The 15572-nt window shown below is 46.0% G+C and overlaps 2 protein-coding genes across 2 annotated transcripts; one reads left to right on the forward strand and one right to left on the reverse strand.

Moving 5' to 3' along the window:
• Positions 1-912: 912 nt before the first annotated feature.
• LOC121837681 lies at positions 913-1894 on the forward strand (the record flags this gene model as incomplete). Its single annotated transcript, XM_042293416.1, has 1 exon — positions 913-1894. A coding segment is annotated over one exon (705 nt), but the record flags the coding sequence as incomplete, so codon positions are not given.
• Positions 1895-13261: 11367 nt separating this feature from the next.
• On the reverse strand, positions 13262-14380 carry LOC120840674. The gene has a single exon (XM_040211283.1). The coding sequence runs from the start codon at positions 14378-14380 to the stop codon at positions 13262-13264; it is 1119 nt and encodes a 372-aa protein (XP_040067217.1).
• Between the last annotated feature and the right edge of the window lie 1192 nt (positions 14381-15572).

A 15572-nucleotide genomic window follows, 5' to 3' on the forward strand; every position in this document is an offset into this window, starting at 1 on the left:
GTTGAAAATTGTGCTAATATTCTTAATGAAGTGTTCAATTCGGTTTTTACAAAAGAAATTGTTGGTAATCATCCTGTAACTTCTGCCTATAACTTTCCACGTCTGTCAGCCATCGAGTTCGATGAAGAAGGCATCTACCATATAATCAAGAATCTGAAATTATCATCTTCAGCTGGTGTCGATGAGCTTAATTCGAAAGTTCTTAAAAACACAAATACTCTTACTAGTAAAATATTAACCCTCATTTTCACCCAATCACTAACTACTGGCTGTATTCCTGACGATTGGAAAGTGGGGAAGATCGTTCCTATCTCAAAAAAAGGCAACAAGTTCTCTCCTTCGAATTATAGGCCCATCTCGTTAACATGCATATCCTGCAAAATCATGGAACATGTAATCTTCTCAAAACTAGTATCTTTTCTTGAAATGAATAAGTTCTTTTATCCTTATCAACATGGTTTTCGCAAAGGGTTTTCATGCGAGTCGCAACTTTCCGCTTTCATTCATAATCTACATTGTAATCTTGACAATAACATACAAACCGACGCAGTTTTTCTGGATTTTTCCAAGGCCTTCGATAGGGTTCCCCATAACCGACTGATGCTTAAAGTTTCCCAGCTTAACTTAGATGCTAACGTCATTTCTTGGATTAACTGTTTCCTTACCGGTAGAACCCAGTTTGTGCTCGCTAACAACCACTCTTCTTATCCTTCTCCCGTCACGTCTGGAGTACCTCAGGGGTCTGTTTTAGGTCCTCTTTTGTTTTTAATATATATTAATGACCTTCCAATATCAGTAGCTTCTAACATTCGTCTTTTTGCCGATGATTGCGTAATATATCGTAGCATTATTTCTCCCGCTGATAATATTATCTTGCAGAACGACCTAATAACCATCGAAAAGTGATGCACAGACTGGCAAATGTCACTCAACACTGATAAATGCATGCTCCTTTCCTTCCACCGCCGCACTAACCCAATGTCATTTGTGTATCGCTTAAATAGTTTCGCCCTAACATCCTGCACATCGTATAAGTACCTTGGTGTATATCTCACCCCAAACCTCTCGTGGGCAACTCACATTGAGCATCTAATTAAATCTACCAACCGCTCTTTAGGTTTCCTCAAGCGTAACTTAAAGTCAGCCCCACATCACCTCAAACTTCTCGCCTTTAAAACACTTGTTCGCCCTAAACTAGAATTTGCTTCATCTGTGTGGGACCCTCATCAGTCATATCTCTCTTCCGACATCGAGGCAATTCAAAATCGCGCAGTCAGGTTCATTCATTCAAATTATTCGTATAACACTAGTGTCACAGCGTTGAAGAAACAAGATAACTTACAAGATCTCAGCATACGCCGCAAAGTAACCCGTCTTCTGCTCTTTCATAAACTATTTAATGACGCTACTAAGTGTGAGTCATACATTCAAGTAGCTGCTGAACGCCATCTCCGCAATTACCATCCTCACCAAGTCATACCTGCAAACTGTAAAACAACTACCTTCATGAATTCATTTTTTGTCAAAACTTCTAATGACTGGAACGATCTTCCCCGTGAAATCACTTCACTTGCTGACCCATTGAAATTTAAAACAGCTCTCCTCTCATTTTTCTAACTTGTGCCTATGTTTACGTTGTCCATACAGCCAGTATTGCTATCATCAGTACACCAGTCTAACTAAACACCAGTATCATACTTAGAATTTTTCTAGCATTTTTCTAGCATTTTTTGAACCTCTCATTATTTTTTGTGCGCGTTTATTGCTTAATTTTTATTTGTATTGTATAATTTGCAAGTCCTTATTTGAGTGTCTATTTGTTACACTGTTTATTTTGTATTATCTACTTGCATTTGTTTATTACACGACCACCATGCCCACCCCTTATGTAATACCCCGCAAGGGGTCCTTAAGGTACGGAAATAAATAAATAAATAAATAAATTTCAAACGAAGTCTCCAAAAAGTGAAATTGCAGCTCCGGTATCCAAGAGAGCTGCGATCTGTTGACCGGAAATGTTAACCACAATGTGGGGTTCTGTGTACCTCTACTTTCGTGAAGCATAGCGTCAAGGGATGATATAAAGTACGTGACTGGACGGAACCTATAAATTCGAAGTAGCTTGTCATAGACTTTCAGCCGACTCACCCATGATACCATGGTCGCTCGGATTCCCATGGTCAATGAAATGCTGAGGATTGTCACGCCTCGCAGACCCGCCCAGGTCACCGTTCGGTGGTGGGCACGGGGTTCCGGTTGGACCGCACGTGCCATACACTTGTCTACTGGTTCTCCAGCAGGCTGCGCTGGTGTGGTCGCATCAGCTGTTTTTCTGGCATGTGGGTGGACGACGGGCGGCCACGCCGCTGCCACTTCCTGCGAGCAGCCGTTGTCTGCGAGCAACCCAACTCATGACCGAGGAAGGTCATCTTTGAGCATGCGATCTCGCATTTCTTCGGCCGAGCCGTGATATTGGCTTCTTGCAACCGATCAAAAACTGTCTGCAACGTCCTCATGTGTTGCGTCCAAGTATCCGAGGCGATGAGAATGTCATCGATGTAATGATGAGTCTCCGGAATTCCATGAAGCAACTTTCTCCTCAGTCTGGTGAAGGTAGCAGAGGCAGTCGTGAGCCCGAAAGTCATAAACCTGAACTGGTAAAGTCCGCTACTCAACGAGAACACTGTCTTCTCCTTGGCCAAATCCTCCATCGGGATCTTCCAATGTCCCTTCGCTAGATCCAGCTTAGAGAAAAACTTCTTACGGCCCACCTTGGCGAAGGTGACGTCCGCCCATGGAATCGGCTCTCCGTCATCCTTAAGCACGTCGTTTAACTTCCTGTAATCAACGCAAAACCTGGTAGAACCGTCTTTCTTTCTAAAAATTACAACCGGCGCGTTATACGGTGACGTGCACCGTTCAATAACGCCCAGTCGGAGCATTTCCGAAAATGGCAACGCATGTTGCTTGGACGGAAAATGGCAACGCATGTTGCCTTATCCGCACAGGCTCTTCGGTCGTCAATTTCAGGTCGCATGTGATCAAGTTTGTCTGACCTGGAAGAACTGAAAATATGCTCTTACGCTGTTCGATCAACCTCCACACCTCATCTTGCTCATCATCACCCAGGTCGTTGTTGACCGTGACCTCTTTCCAGTCATGTGCAATCACGTTATCAGGCGCCGATGCCTTGTTGGCCTCTCCTGCAAGTGTAGCCTCGCCAAAGTACTGCGTTGCCGCACTGCAGCTTGGCGGCCTCCGGTTGACCTCGACTCTCTCTTGGTATCTCTTGAGCATATTCACGTCGACAACCTTCTTGCGTCCTCCAACATCGAGCCTGTAGTCCACTTCGTTCTTTTTCCGGATACTACAAATTGTCCTTTCCACTGCATTATTAACTTGTTGTGGTCGCTCGGTAGGAGAATGTGGGCCAAGTCCCCTTCTTTCAGTTAGCGGTTGACGCTCTTTTTGTCATAGTGCTCCTTGTACTTTATCTTGGCCTCTTCCAAGAAGCGGTGAGCCAACTCACATGTTCTTTGTGGTCTCTCTCTTAGCTCGAGTACGTGACCGTAGGACGTCCGCACGTCGTCTTCGAGCGTCTCTTTGACCAGATCTCCTTAAGGATGGCCAAAGGTCCCCGAACTCTTCGGCCGTATAGTAGGTCAAACGGTGAAAACTTCAGGCTTGCCTGTGGCACTTCCCTGTAGGCGAACAGTAGTGCCGGTAGGTACCTGTCCCAGTCCGTGGGCCTTTGTTGACGCATTCTTCTAATCATCTCTTTGATGATTTCATTAAATTTTTACACCAACCCGTTCCCCGCTGGATGGTAGGGTGTAGTCATGAGATGTTTCATGGACAGCAGGCGGCTTACCTCTTTCATGAGGTCCGACGTGAAGCAGAAACTTCTATCGGTAAGGACCTCATTTGGGATTCCACACCTAGAGAACATTTCCACCAAGGCTTCCGCCATTTTCTCCGTGCCGATGCTTCTTAATGGAATAGCATCCGGGTACCTTGTGGCAACGTCCACCATGGTCAGAATATATCGGTTGCCCGACCTCGCCGTTGGGTTGATCGGCCCGATGATGCCGATCGACACTCTCTTGAATGGTGTCTCGATGGCAGCCATTGTCACAAGAGGCGCTTTGCCTACTCTGCCTTCTGGCACCGTGCGCTGGCATACATCGCAGGAACGCACGTATCTCTTGACGTCTCTCGCATGCCCGGCCGAAAGAACTCTTCAGCCGTTAGCGCGAGCGTGTTCTTCATGCCTTGGTGACCTGACATGATACCATCGCGTGCCATTGCCATAACAGATGGTCGGAATCTTGCTGGGAGAGCCAGCTGCTCTATACTCCTCCCGGTGGAAAATATAAAGCTCCGAAAGAGCAGGTTGTTCTTGATCACCATTTCATACTTCGTACAAAACTTGTGTTTCTTTACCACCTTTCCGACCTTGTCGAAACATTTCCTCAAGGTCGCATCGAACCTCTGCTCTGTCGGAAGCTCCTCGACTGTCTTTTCGAGAATCGGTACCTGTGGCACATTTAATGGAGGTTCCGCTTTGTTCCCGCTCTTATTCTTCTCCGTCTCTATAAGTCCCGCGGTACTTGAAGGCGAAATTATCAATCCCAATTCCGTTTTTTCCGAGTCGTCCGGAGAAGCTTCCTTGTGGTCCTTCCTCTCTGGTACCTCGGCTCTCTTGTCTAGCTGGTGGCCAACTCCCTGGACAGTAAGTGTCTCCATCTCGTCACTTCGCTGTTGATCGGAATCCCAATATGGGTTCGGATCGTTGGGATCTCTCACTTGTGGAACATGGCCGAGCACTAGGTCGTATAGGGAATCGTAAATGCACTTCCTCACGACTTTTCTTGGGGAGAGCGCCTTTAGAGCGCGCGACACTAGAGCGCCGACGTTAGAGCGCGCGACAAGAGGGCGCTGCGACAGTAGCGCGCTTGACATTAGAGCGCACGTCACGAGAGCGCATGACCAGTTGAGCGCGGGACACGAGAGCGCACAACCAGTTGAGTGCGCGACACAAGAGCGCACGACCAGTTGAGCGCACGACGCGAGAGCGCACCCCACTTGAGCGAACACCGCAAAATCTGTGATGTACCCGCGGCTCCACAGACAAACAAAATTGTGCGACTCATTGGATTGAAGCATTGGTGATTTTTGATTGATAAATAAAAATAAAAATAAAACAAGTATGACTCAAAAATGTTTAACCAATTGTTTACTGAGGTCGGAGAGAAAAGGCAGGGGAGTGGCTGGGGCATATAGGTACCGGCAAAGTTTGCTGTTGAAGGGAGCCGCGAGTCTAAGATTTCTTCACGGTGCTGCGGTGCGCGTCTCGGATATACTATAAATAGTTTACTTTTTGCTATATTTGGTCTATTCTTGACAGACATTTGGGCCCCGATCTATTTGGTGGCTATTTAGACGTCCCTTGCATAAGTTTAAATGGTATTCTGACGTCCATGTCCGTAAAGAAGAAAGCTCACCGCTAAAAATGTATCAGTAAAACACTCGTTGAAGGAAAGCTCAGCGCAATTTTATCGGATGCAGATCTTTCCAGTCTTTTGACGGATACAGGAAAACCTCCCCTGCAAATCTGTGATATACAAACTCAAAGAACTAATGAAGCTAGGTCAGCTGCATTGTTTTTTTTTCTGCGAAAATGCACGCAACAGATGTGCTTTTTTTTCTGCTCTCAGCTTTTTGTAACACTTCTTGGTTTGTCACACGCAAAAATTTCGTCGTCTCATTTTGTAGTGTCATTGCTGAATTCCGCGGCATAAATTCCTGCCAATTTTACATAAAGCACGCGATGCCCGAACAGGTGGTCGGTCCGGTCGGGCCACTCGCGCTGGACTGGCTGTATACGCTCTCGTGACGGGCGCTCCCCTCCGCTAAGCCCCTCCGCTACCCGGAATTGTACAGCGAAAGCCATCGGCATGCAGGCGCAGAGGCGGTTTCTTCGTAGCGGAGGTGGAAACACGGTCTACTAAAACTCCCTAATGTCGCTGCGCACTAGAGTGGCGCGCGCTAACGTCGCAGCGCTCTTGAGTCGCGCGCGCTAACGTCGCCGCACTCTCGAGTCGCGCGCTCTAACGTCGCGTCGCTCTAGTGTCGTGCGCTCTAACGTCGCGGCGCTCTAGTGGTGCGCGCTCTAACGTCGCGGCGCTCTACTGTCGGCGCTCTTGTGTCGTGCGCTCTAGTGTAGTGCGCTCTAGTGTTGTACAGCCCTTTTCCTGACAGAAAGGGTGTGTTGATCACAATTTCCGCCTCAGGTAAGTGTTTCACTGTTCGGTCCAGTAAATATACGGGGCTACAGTTTCCAGTGTAGCACCCAACGGGCACCAAGTTCTTTCTTGCGACTACTGTATTGCAGCCAGTGTCCCGAAGTACCGTAACTTTTCTGTCACCAATGCGGCCTTCGACCACAGGCATATTCTCTACCAGAAACTTGGGCGGCCTCCCCGGTACCGCTGCGTTAACCATTTGTATTTTGTCACCGTTCTTTAACGTGCGGTAGGTCTCGTCTGGTTCCTCTGCCGTTTCGTTGGAGGCTGTCCACACGCAAGAAACTTGTGGTTTATCGCCAGCCCTCATAGTGCATTTGTTGGCCTTGTGTCCCATGCGGCCGCAGTGCCAACATGTCGATGATTTGTATTGCTGATTGCGACCCTTGCAATTCTGTGCTTTGTGTCCTACCCTACTGCATATAAAGCATAGCAGGATCCCCCTTGTGTCTTCTCTGAAGGCTTTAGGGACTGTACTTGCACTGGTTTTTGGGACTTGTCCCTCTTCCTTCGCTTTTAAAGCGCCCGGTTGAGTCTGTGCTTCCAGAAAGATGTCGGCTTTTTCAGCCAAATCATCTAGGGTCAAGCAGTCTCTTTCTTCGAGAAAGACCATCAACTTACTAGCACAAGTCGTCATGAACTGCTGCATTAGCATTTTGTGCCGGAGCGCCTCGAATGTCTTCTCGATTCCTGCGACTTCAATCCACCTATCGAAATACCCCGTCAACCTGGCTGCAAACTGTTTTCTTGTTTCTCCTTCTCCGGGCTTCGCCTCACGGAATCTTTTGCGGTAACCTTCTTTTGTATACCGGAATCTTTAAAGCAGCGCCAGTTCCATCTTTTTATAATCCATCGCATCCGCAGGGGTCATGCAACCAACCACCGTCAGGTCTTCTCCGGTGAGACAAAGACTTAAAGTTGTTGCCCACTTGTCTTGTGGCCATCCGAGGCCTGTGGCCGCACGCTGAAACCTCTGCATATACGCGTCGAGGTCGTCGCGCGTTTCATTATACTGCGGTATCAGTTTGTGTGGACTGGCCCTATGACTTGGTCCAGTCGAACCGCCTTCTCCTTCGCCTCGTGCTTCGCGATTTCCTCTTTCCTGGGCCGTGATTCAGAGTTGTAGAACTTCTCACCCCTTATCCAGTCGTACACATGCCGCTTGACATGCGCGTTCTTGCGCCGCAGCTGCACGTTCTTGCGCCGCGTGCTCTTCTCTTGCCACCTCCCGTGCCTGCAGCCTTTCGTCTCTTTGAATATTTTCTCCTTCCCAACCCAGACCTTAAGCTCCTCTCCAGTGTATCCTAGTTCCCTCCCAGCCGCCATCAATTTATCAGTCTCTACAACCCCGGACCCAGTCATGGTTGCGAACTCTCTCCTCCGGACCAACGAGATCAGGCTAGTGGATTAATGGAATCCTGGCAAGCTCGCCAAATTGGCATCGTCAATCGGGAAAAGAGAGAATAAATTTATCCATGAGAGGATAAAAAAAAGAAGTGATATATTTACAAGAATGAAGATAGGAACGTGTCAGAAGCGATACAAGAGGAGAGGAATTAGCAATAAGAAAAGCAAAACACTGAAGGCAGTTAAAGTCACGTCAACACACTCAAATCCCGTTCCCGCTACCGTCCTTTCCTTAAGTTGAAGTCTTTCCCCTCGGTGCCTTGCGGAGCGTCGCCGCTTGATGTGATGATGCAGAAGCCGGTGTCTCGTGCTCCCCCTGGAGTTGTTCGTAGCAGGCGTCGCCGACCGTAGCAGCTGGTCCTCCCTCCGAGCTCTGGTCGACACCGTGCGTCGCAGCCCGACCCTGGCTTTCACCGCCGCTTCTCTTCTCGCGCTCGCCATTCTCTGGAACGCGCTCGTTCCCTTCCGGTTCTTTTCTTCTTCCACCCGTAATAATTGTCACAGGAACTTGACAAGGTTTCTGGAGCTTCCGTGGGCTGTCAAGCTGGAAAGTATCCTGCAGCGGACAGGCGTCTGCCAATTTCCCCGACCGCTGCTGTAACACCACGAGGGTCGCGGCCGGACAGCGACAGCACGACGTATATGTGACGTCGTCAGGTAGAAATCTAGGAAATATTTTTTAGGACGTGGGATGTCAGCGCAGCCTGTCGCACTATTTTAATAGATATATCTTAAATCATTCCACACACGCGTCATGCCGCCATAGCTGCAGTTCACATGTGGCAGATTGCAGCACAAGAGACTGCTCGTGTCATCTCGCACTTTTCTCGCTCAGAGCTGCGAGGGAGGGGGGGGGGGGGGGGAATATAGAGATTTCGCTGAGAATGCGCAATGGCGTGCAGCCAAGCGGGAGCCGTCATTGGTCTTGATCGGTGGAAATCGAAAGCACGTGGGCGCATTTTACGGGGAAGGAAGCGCACGAGGTGCAGAGAAAGCAATCGAAATTTCACGTCATACAGCGTAAAAATACGTACGCTATCAAAGCATGTATTGGCCAAGATTTACGTGGGCGTAAAGACAGAGGGGCGAAAGCAAACATAAGTTTGAATGTATCTTGATGAGCCTGAACACGTTTGCATAGTGGCCCAATAAAGTAGGCCAGCTGGGAGGGTATGGAATAAGAACCGCTTAGGAGAGTTGGACTTTTTTGTTTGCGCAGGTGATGTTGTCAGCGAGACTCTCGGATCCCCCCTTTTTACGCCCGTGCACACACGAAACTTGAATGGCATTTGTGTCGGCGGTACGAGACAGGCATATCATTCCTGTTCACTATTTCTTTTTCTTTTTCCCTTTAGAAAACATTTCCTTTCATTTAGTGCAGGGGAATGATAGGCATGAAGCTCCGTTTACACTCTTGCGACCGAGTAAGACCGAGAGAGACCAGACCGGTTTATAAGCCTTTTGCGACTTCTTAGGACAGGATGCACTGCAGCGGAGCTGGTCCTAAGAGATCGCAAGAGGCTTAAAAACCGGTCTGGTCTCTCTCGGTCGTACTCGGTTGCAAGAGTGTGAACGGACCTTGTCCCGGACTTGTTCGGTACTCAATGAAAATATTCAAATTCGTTGTCATGAATTATTTTTTGAAGTAATTAGATAATAATTTTATGAGATGTATTAGAAAGTAATCACACAAGTATAGTCGGTTTCTTTAAAAGTACTAAAATCACTTGTAACTGTTTTTTTTTTGTTTTTTTCGCTTTCATTTTATAATAGTGTCATCTGTTTGTAAAAGCTTCTGAGCAAGGAATTCTCGAACCAAGTGTCCGAAAGCAAAATGGTCTTCCGAAATTTGTGTACTATGAAGACTGCGAAAGCCCCGCCCTTTTCAATTATGCGGGAAAATCTCCCGTTTTGAATTCTGTAATAGTCGGAACAGTAACGGGTACTTTTCGAAGTAATCACCAGTTACTTATCCGGTCGACTAATTGAGCAATATAATTTATTACTTTTTCACCAAAATTAATTGTAGTTGTAATCGATTCTTTATCCTGAGTAACGTGTTCAATATTGGTATAACCTCGAAAGAAGTGTCCATCTTCGTTTCAGGGCTAATTCAATTCGAATACAATTCGATGAGAGATTTTATATAGCTACAGTAATCATTATGACGGCACATTCATCACATTCTAAAATCGACATCGCTGATTAATATGTGATTAGGTGTTTAATTAGCCTTAAGTTTGGTGCAGGTAATAACACACGCTCATCCGGCGATAAAGTTGTACTGTTTGCGCCTTCTTTTTCTCATATTTTTTTGTCTTTGTTTTTAGCAATTTATCTGACCGAAAACGGGCGGAGTAGTCTGCTTTTTTTTCGATATGCGCCCTTTCTTTTCCCCTCAGACCGGGTGTTTATCACTTCGATTTCTGAATATAGCTTTAATCCTTCACTTGTTGTCATTGGCAGCATTAAGGAACTCCGCGTGTGGTGAGTTACCTTGCTCCAAATAATCGATACGAATTACATTTACACTTGTGTAAAAATATTAATTTAGATTACTTGATTACTTGAGAAGAAATTGACCGTTCCTTCAAGTATGTTACTTCGAAACAGACATTTCTCGACCTGTTCTAAAAAGGGCCATTGTACTGTTCTTTATTGGATTACAACAAACCAGAATTGCTTGACTTCTCAGTCTACCAAATTTTTTAGATCATCCTCACTTGGAGAAACAAGATGTGAGGACACCTTGGCAGAGAAATTGAATAAATAAAACGCGTCATTAGTAAGGGCAAGAGAAGCAGTATAGGGTTTGAAAAAGTTTAGTACTCCCAAAGGTAATCACACTACATTTGTAATTAATTAAAGAAACCAAAACAATTTAAAAGTCATTCCAAAAAGTGGTTGCTTACAATTCATTTGATTACTTGTAAATAGCACCCTACAATTCTGGTTGAAAGCCATCTTACTATCGCTGGGCAGTCAATGAACTTGCCGCTTGAGCCGAAGAAACTCCGAAGAACAAGCCGCAAATCAAGAAGCATAAACATAATACGCCACGTCCTGCACTTGCTTAGCCGTGCAGTTACTGTAGCCATAGGACAATTATTGAATTTTGCTTATCATTATTAAAGCAAAACAACAGAAAGAGTCACAGCCTTGAATGTCTTAGAATGATTTTTTCTACTGTGCTGCAACTGGAAGCTGGGGCTTACAATGACGTCTCTAATGAAGATGCCTGTGACATGTCTAATGAATAATGAACTGTCACAAGAAGAGACTCCTGCCATCCTTATAAGAATTGAAAAATAAAAAAAATGTTTTTTATGACGCAGTATATTATCCCGCAACAACGAACGTGTAGCGATTCTCGGAAATCTCGGGGAGTATGGCCGTAGTGCCCAAAACGCCCTGTCGCGTGTTCAATCAACGTCTGTATTGTTCAGTTTGATTGGTGGCAATAAATATTTCCTTTACAAATCTTCACAAGCACTGCACGGCTGTCTTAAACTGAAGATCATTGAAGAGCATTTGTAAAAGAGCCATGCACTTAAATTATACTAGCTATGTACGTTTGCAAAGAGAATCTGCGCATGAAGATTATTTTTGGTACACTTTAAACATCTTAACTAATCTTTTAATATACTTTTATGGTAATTCATATTTTAAAATTGAACTCGACGCGCATCGACAGCGTCTGGCCACGAAATCGGGCCTGCTAAAGGTTTAGATTAAATATACTATTACTAAATTGAAAATGTACCTGAAGTATGCTCCGCAAAATCTTTAATAAGAATACAAAATTACTATACTTTTAGGGTATTACTTTTCAGCGAGGAAAAGTCGTCCCTCTTCTGACCTGAGGGTGGCATATGGGCTCTAAGTTGACCGTTCTACTGTGTTGTTCTCTTTTAGTCTAGCCGACGCATTTCATGAGTTTAAAGTCTGAGCCGCCATTACTGATCTTTCAGTGTCTTGCCGAGATTCAAACTCAATAAAGCAGGTGTTACGGAACTAATAAAAACTGAGGCAGAAAGATAGACAATTCGGTCGGAATGACCTTACTCTTTTACTGTTCGGCTCTATCTTGTTCACAAAGGTTCGCGCTCTCGATCCCGCTCGTCTTCTTCATCTTCCATTTGCAACATCCTCCCGAGCCTTAGGTATCGTTTCGCGAATCTCCAGCAAGTAGAGTTTCTGCGCTGGTCTCTTGACGAGTGTGCCATTTTGCTGTTTCACGAGACAGGCGCGAACAATTCCATCGGCTCCCGGATACGTTTCAACAATCCTCGCAAGTTCCCAAAATGGCTTGGAAGTTCGGAACTTTTCCACTATTACCTCGTCATCCACCTCTAGGTTGGAAGTGTTTCTGGCGGGGTACCAATGAGCAGACCTTAGCTCCAGCAGATACTTGGATCTCCAGCGTTTCCAAAAATGATCTACGAGTCTTTTTCTATATTGGAACTTGCGAACCGTTTCCTGGTGCGTCACAGATAACTGAACCTCGCTGGAATTGCTGGTCTCTGGCAGAACTGCCAAACTTTGTGCAACTAACAAATGGGCAGGAGTGATGACTGATGGTTCCCCTGCTCCCTCGTGAAGATAGGTCAATGGCCTTGAGTTTAGGATTGCTTCGAACTCGGTGAGAGTCGTCATTAATGCTTCGAAGCACAAGCTGTTTCTCCCCAGCACTTTCTTAAGTACTGCCTTAACAGATCAGATTAGCCTCTCCCACCATCCACCCCACCATGGAGCGCCTTGTACAATAAATTTCCAGTCAATTCTGCGTTCTGATATAAACGACTTAAACGCTTCTCGCTCTAATGCACGACAAATATGCTGAAGGTCTTTTGATGCTTTCTTAAAGGATAGCGCATTATCTGAATATATGTCTCGAGGTATGCCTCTCCTTGATATGAACCGCCGAAATGAGAGCAAGAAGGCTTCCTCGGAGAGACTCGTTGAAAGCTCGAGGTGGACTGCTCGGGTAGCAGCACACGTGAAGAGTACGACGTATGCTTTGTCGCAACTATCTAATCCTTTTTTCGCATACAATGTCCCAGCGAAGTCGACCCCCGTTACCTCAAAGGGCTTCGCCTCTTTAATCCTGCCTGTCGGTAGTGGAGCTTGGTTTACTGCTGTGGGTTTCGCGTTGAAGCGTACACATATAAGACAACCCTTTACCACTTTCTTCGTCAGTTGTCGGGCACGTATACTCCAATACCGCTCTCGCAGATGACTCATCCTGCTTGCTACTCCACCGTGCAGAACTTTACAATGAGCGTCCATCACGACCAGCTTCACAAAACTATGTCCGTTAGGAAGTATGATTGGATGCTTCACATCGAAATTTTCGGTAGACCTCTAGAGTCGTCCTCCGACTCGAAGGATTTTGTTATCATCAAAAAAGGATGGAACTGAGCGAGTGTTTGATTCACTTCCATTGTGCCATTTTTTTTTAACAGAATTTCAGTCTCAAAGCTTTCATTTTGTACTTGCTTAACCCAATACCGCTCTGCAGTGTCCAATTCCGCTGCACTTAGCCCTCCTCAGAACTTGTCATTTTTTAGGTTCGCGTTGTTAGCGAACCTAATGACCCAGGCAGTTATCCGGAGAACCTTTTGGCAATTGTTATAAGCTCCGGCATCGAACAATGTTGGCACCGCTCGATCGTTCTCCAACAACACCTGTGTCTCTTTTTCGACTTTCGGTTGTGACGTGATTTGCAACGGAGCTGCGTTTCCAGGCCATTTTGAAGGCTCTTGGCACAACCATTTGGGTCCTTCCCACCAGATGACACTGTCTCGAAGTTCATGAATAGTCAATCCTCTGGTCAAGAGGCCAGCCGGATTGTCTTGACCGGGGCGGTGTCTCCAATGGTCGGGTGACGTCAGTGACAGTATTTCCGTTACCCTGTTTTTCACAAATGGCTTCCATTTCTCCGGCCCTGCTCTCACCCAACTGAGGGCTACTGTCGAATCCGTCCACATGATGTAGTCCAGGTCCACGTTATAATAGGAGTCTTTTATGTATTGCAAGAGCTTGGATCCCATATTAGCTCCCGTGAGCTCAAGCCTTGGGAGTGTTAAAGTTTTTATCGGTGCGCCCCTGGTCTTCGCGACAACCAACATGGTGGCTACATTCCCTTGGTAATCCTCAGTTCTCAAGTATGCGCACGAGCCGTAGGCTTTCATAATTGCATCCACAATGACGTGTAATTGCATTTTTCTCGCTCCTGCCAGAACACCACGCCTTATGAATCTCGGTACTTTCAAAGAGTGCAGCTGCACAAGATCCGTCGTCCAGGCGAGCCATTCGTTGACCAACTCTGCGGGTAGCACTTCATCCCAGCTCATCTCAATTAGCCATAGTTTTTGGAAGAGCAACTTGGCCATTAGGACGAATGGTGCAATCAGTCCGAGAGGTTCAAACACTCTTGAAGCTGCCTTGAGGATGAACCGCTTGTTGTCCAGGTTTGCAGTGAGGAATTCCAGAAGAGACTCTGCCTTGTACATAAAAAGATCGTTTTGCTTGTCCCAGATCATTTCAAGTACTTTGGTGATTTGCGAAGGAGTGAGACTCGTTCCTTCTGATATAATTTCAGGTCCATCATTGTTGAATTGCAGTTGTAATTCTTCGTTGTTAGCTGTCCATTTCCTCAAGGTCATTCAGCGCTTTTTATAAAATCAATAGACGTTTTGTAAAGTCTCACAGCCTCCTCAACACTCTCAGCTCCAAGAAGTAGGTCATCGACATAGAATGCCGCTCTTAGTTTGTCTGCTGACACTGGCTGTTGCTCGCAGACCAGCTGCAGGTGGTGATGGATAGTGGGCGTGAGCATGAATGGACTTGATGTAGATCCGAAAGGTACTGTGGTCATCCTCCATCCTTGTATGTTTTTCTCCTTCAAAGGGAAACTTTGCTTTTTTGCAAACCAAAGAAATCTGAAGGCATCACGATCCTTTTTCACGAATACCAATCTGTAAAATGCCTTCTCAATGTCGGCGGTCATGGTGATCGGGTAATATCTGAACCGGAGCAGGACTTGAAGCTCGGGGTTCAAGTTGGGCCCTGTTTACAGGTACTCATTCAAAAACTTGTACTCTTTGGCGTGCGAAGATGCATCAAAAACTATCATTAACTTTGTTGTCGTTGAATCTTCTCGTATGACTTCTTTGTGCGGCATGCAATAGATCGCCTTCGCTCTGTCACTTTCTTTACTGTCTGGTACCACATCTGCATGTCAATTAAGCAGGTACTGCTTAATTACCTCATCATACCGATGTAACAATCCATGTTTTGTTGATAGTCTCCTCAACAGGCTTTCCTGACGCGAAGCTGCAATTTTGCGATTGTTTGGCAGCAGATCAGTAGCGCCTTCTTCCCATAGTAAAGCCACTTCGTATCGTTCGTTCTTCCTGACGATCGTCTGTTCAAAACGACTGATTGTTTCTACATCCGTATCGTCCAATTCGCGTTCGGCAATACCCATTCTGTCTAGCTCCCAGAAGGCTTTCAGCGTCTCTTCTAACTTGGCGTCAGTTGTCTGCGCTCCAAGGACACATATCATTTGACAGGAATCTTCTAGGAGCTTTCCGGAGGTATTCAAAAACATATAGAAAGCATGCGCTACTGACAGGCAATAAGCGCCAAGTAAGATACTAAACTTACAGATATGAATGCAAGACGTATTATAATCACGATTATTCCTGCGGATTGTGGTTTTTGTTTACTTTCAAGCATCACTAAATGAAGAATGCAACGTGCCGTATGAATTTCGTAATCCGATAACATAAAACCAACGCGACGAGAGTCTCTCACCCCCCCTCCCCCCGCCTCCCCCTCTTCCCGCATTTTTGT

Source organism: Ixodes scapularis, unplaced genomic scaffold, assembly GCF_016920785.2.
Source record: "Ixodes scapularis isolate PalLabHiFi unplaced genomic scaffold, ASM1692078v2 PGA_scaffold4__175_contigs__length_147842914, whole genome shotgun sequence".
Taxonomy (NCBI): Eukaryota; Metazoa; Arthropoda; class Arachnida; order Ixodida; family Ixodidae; genus Ixodes; species Ixodes scapularis.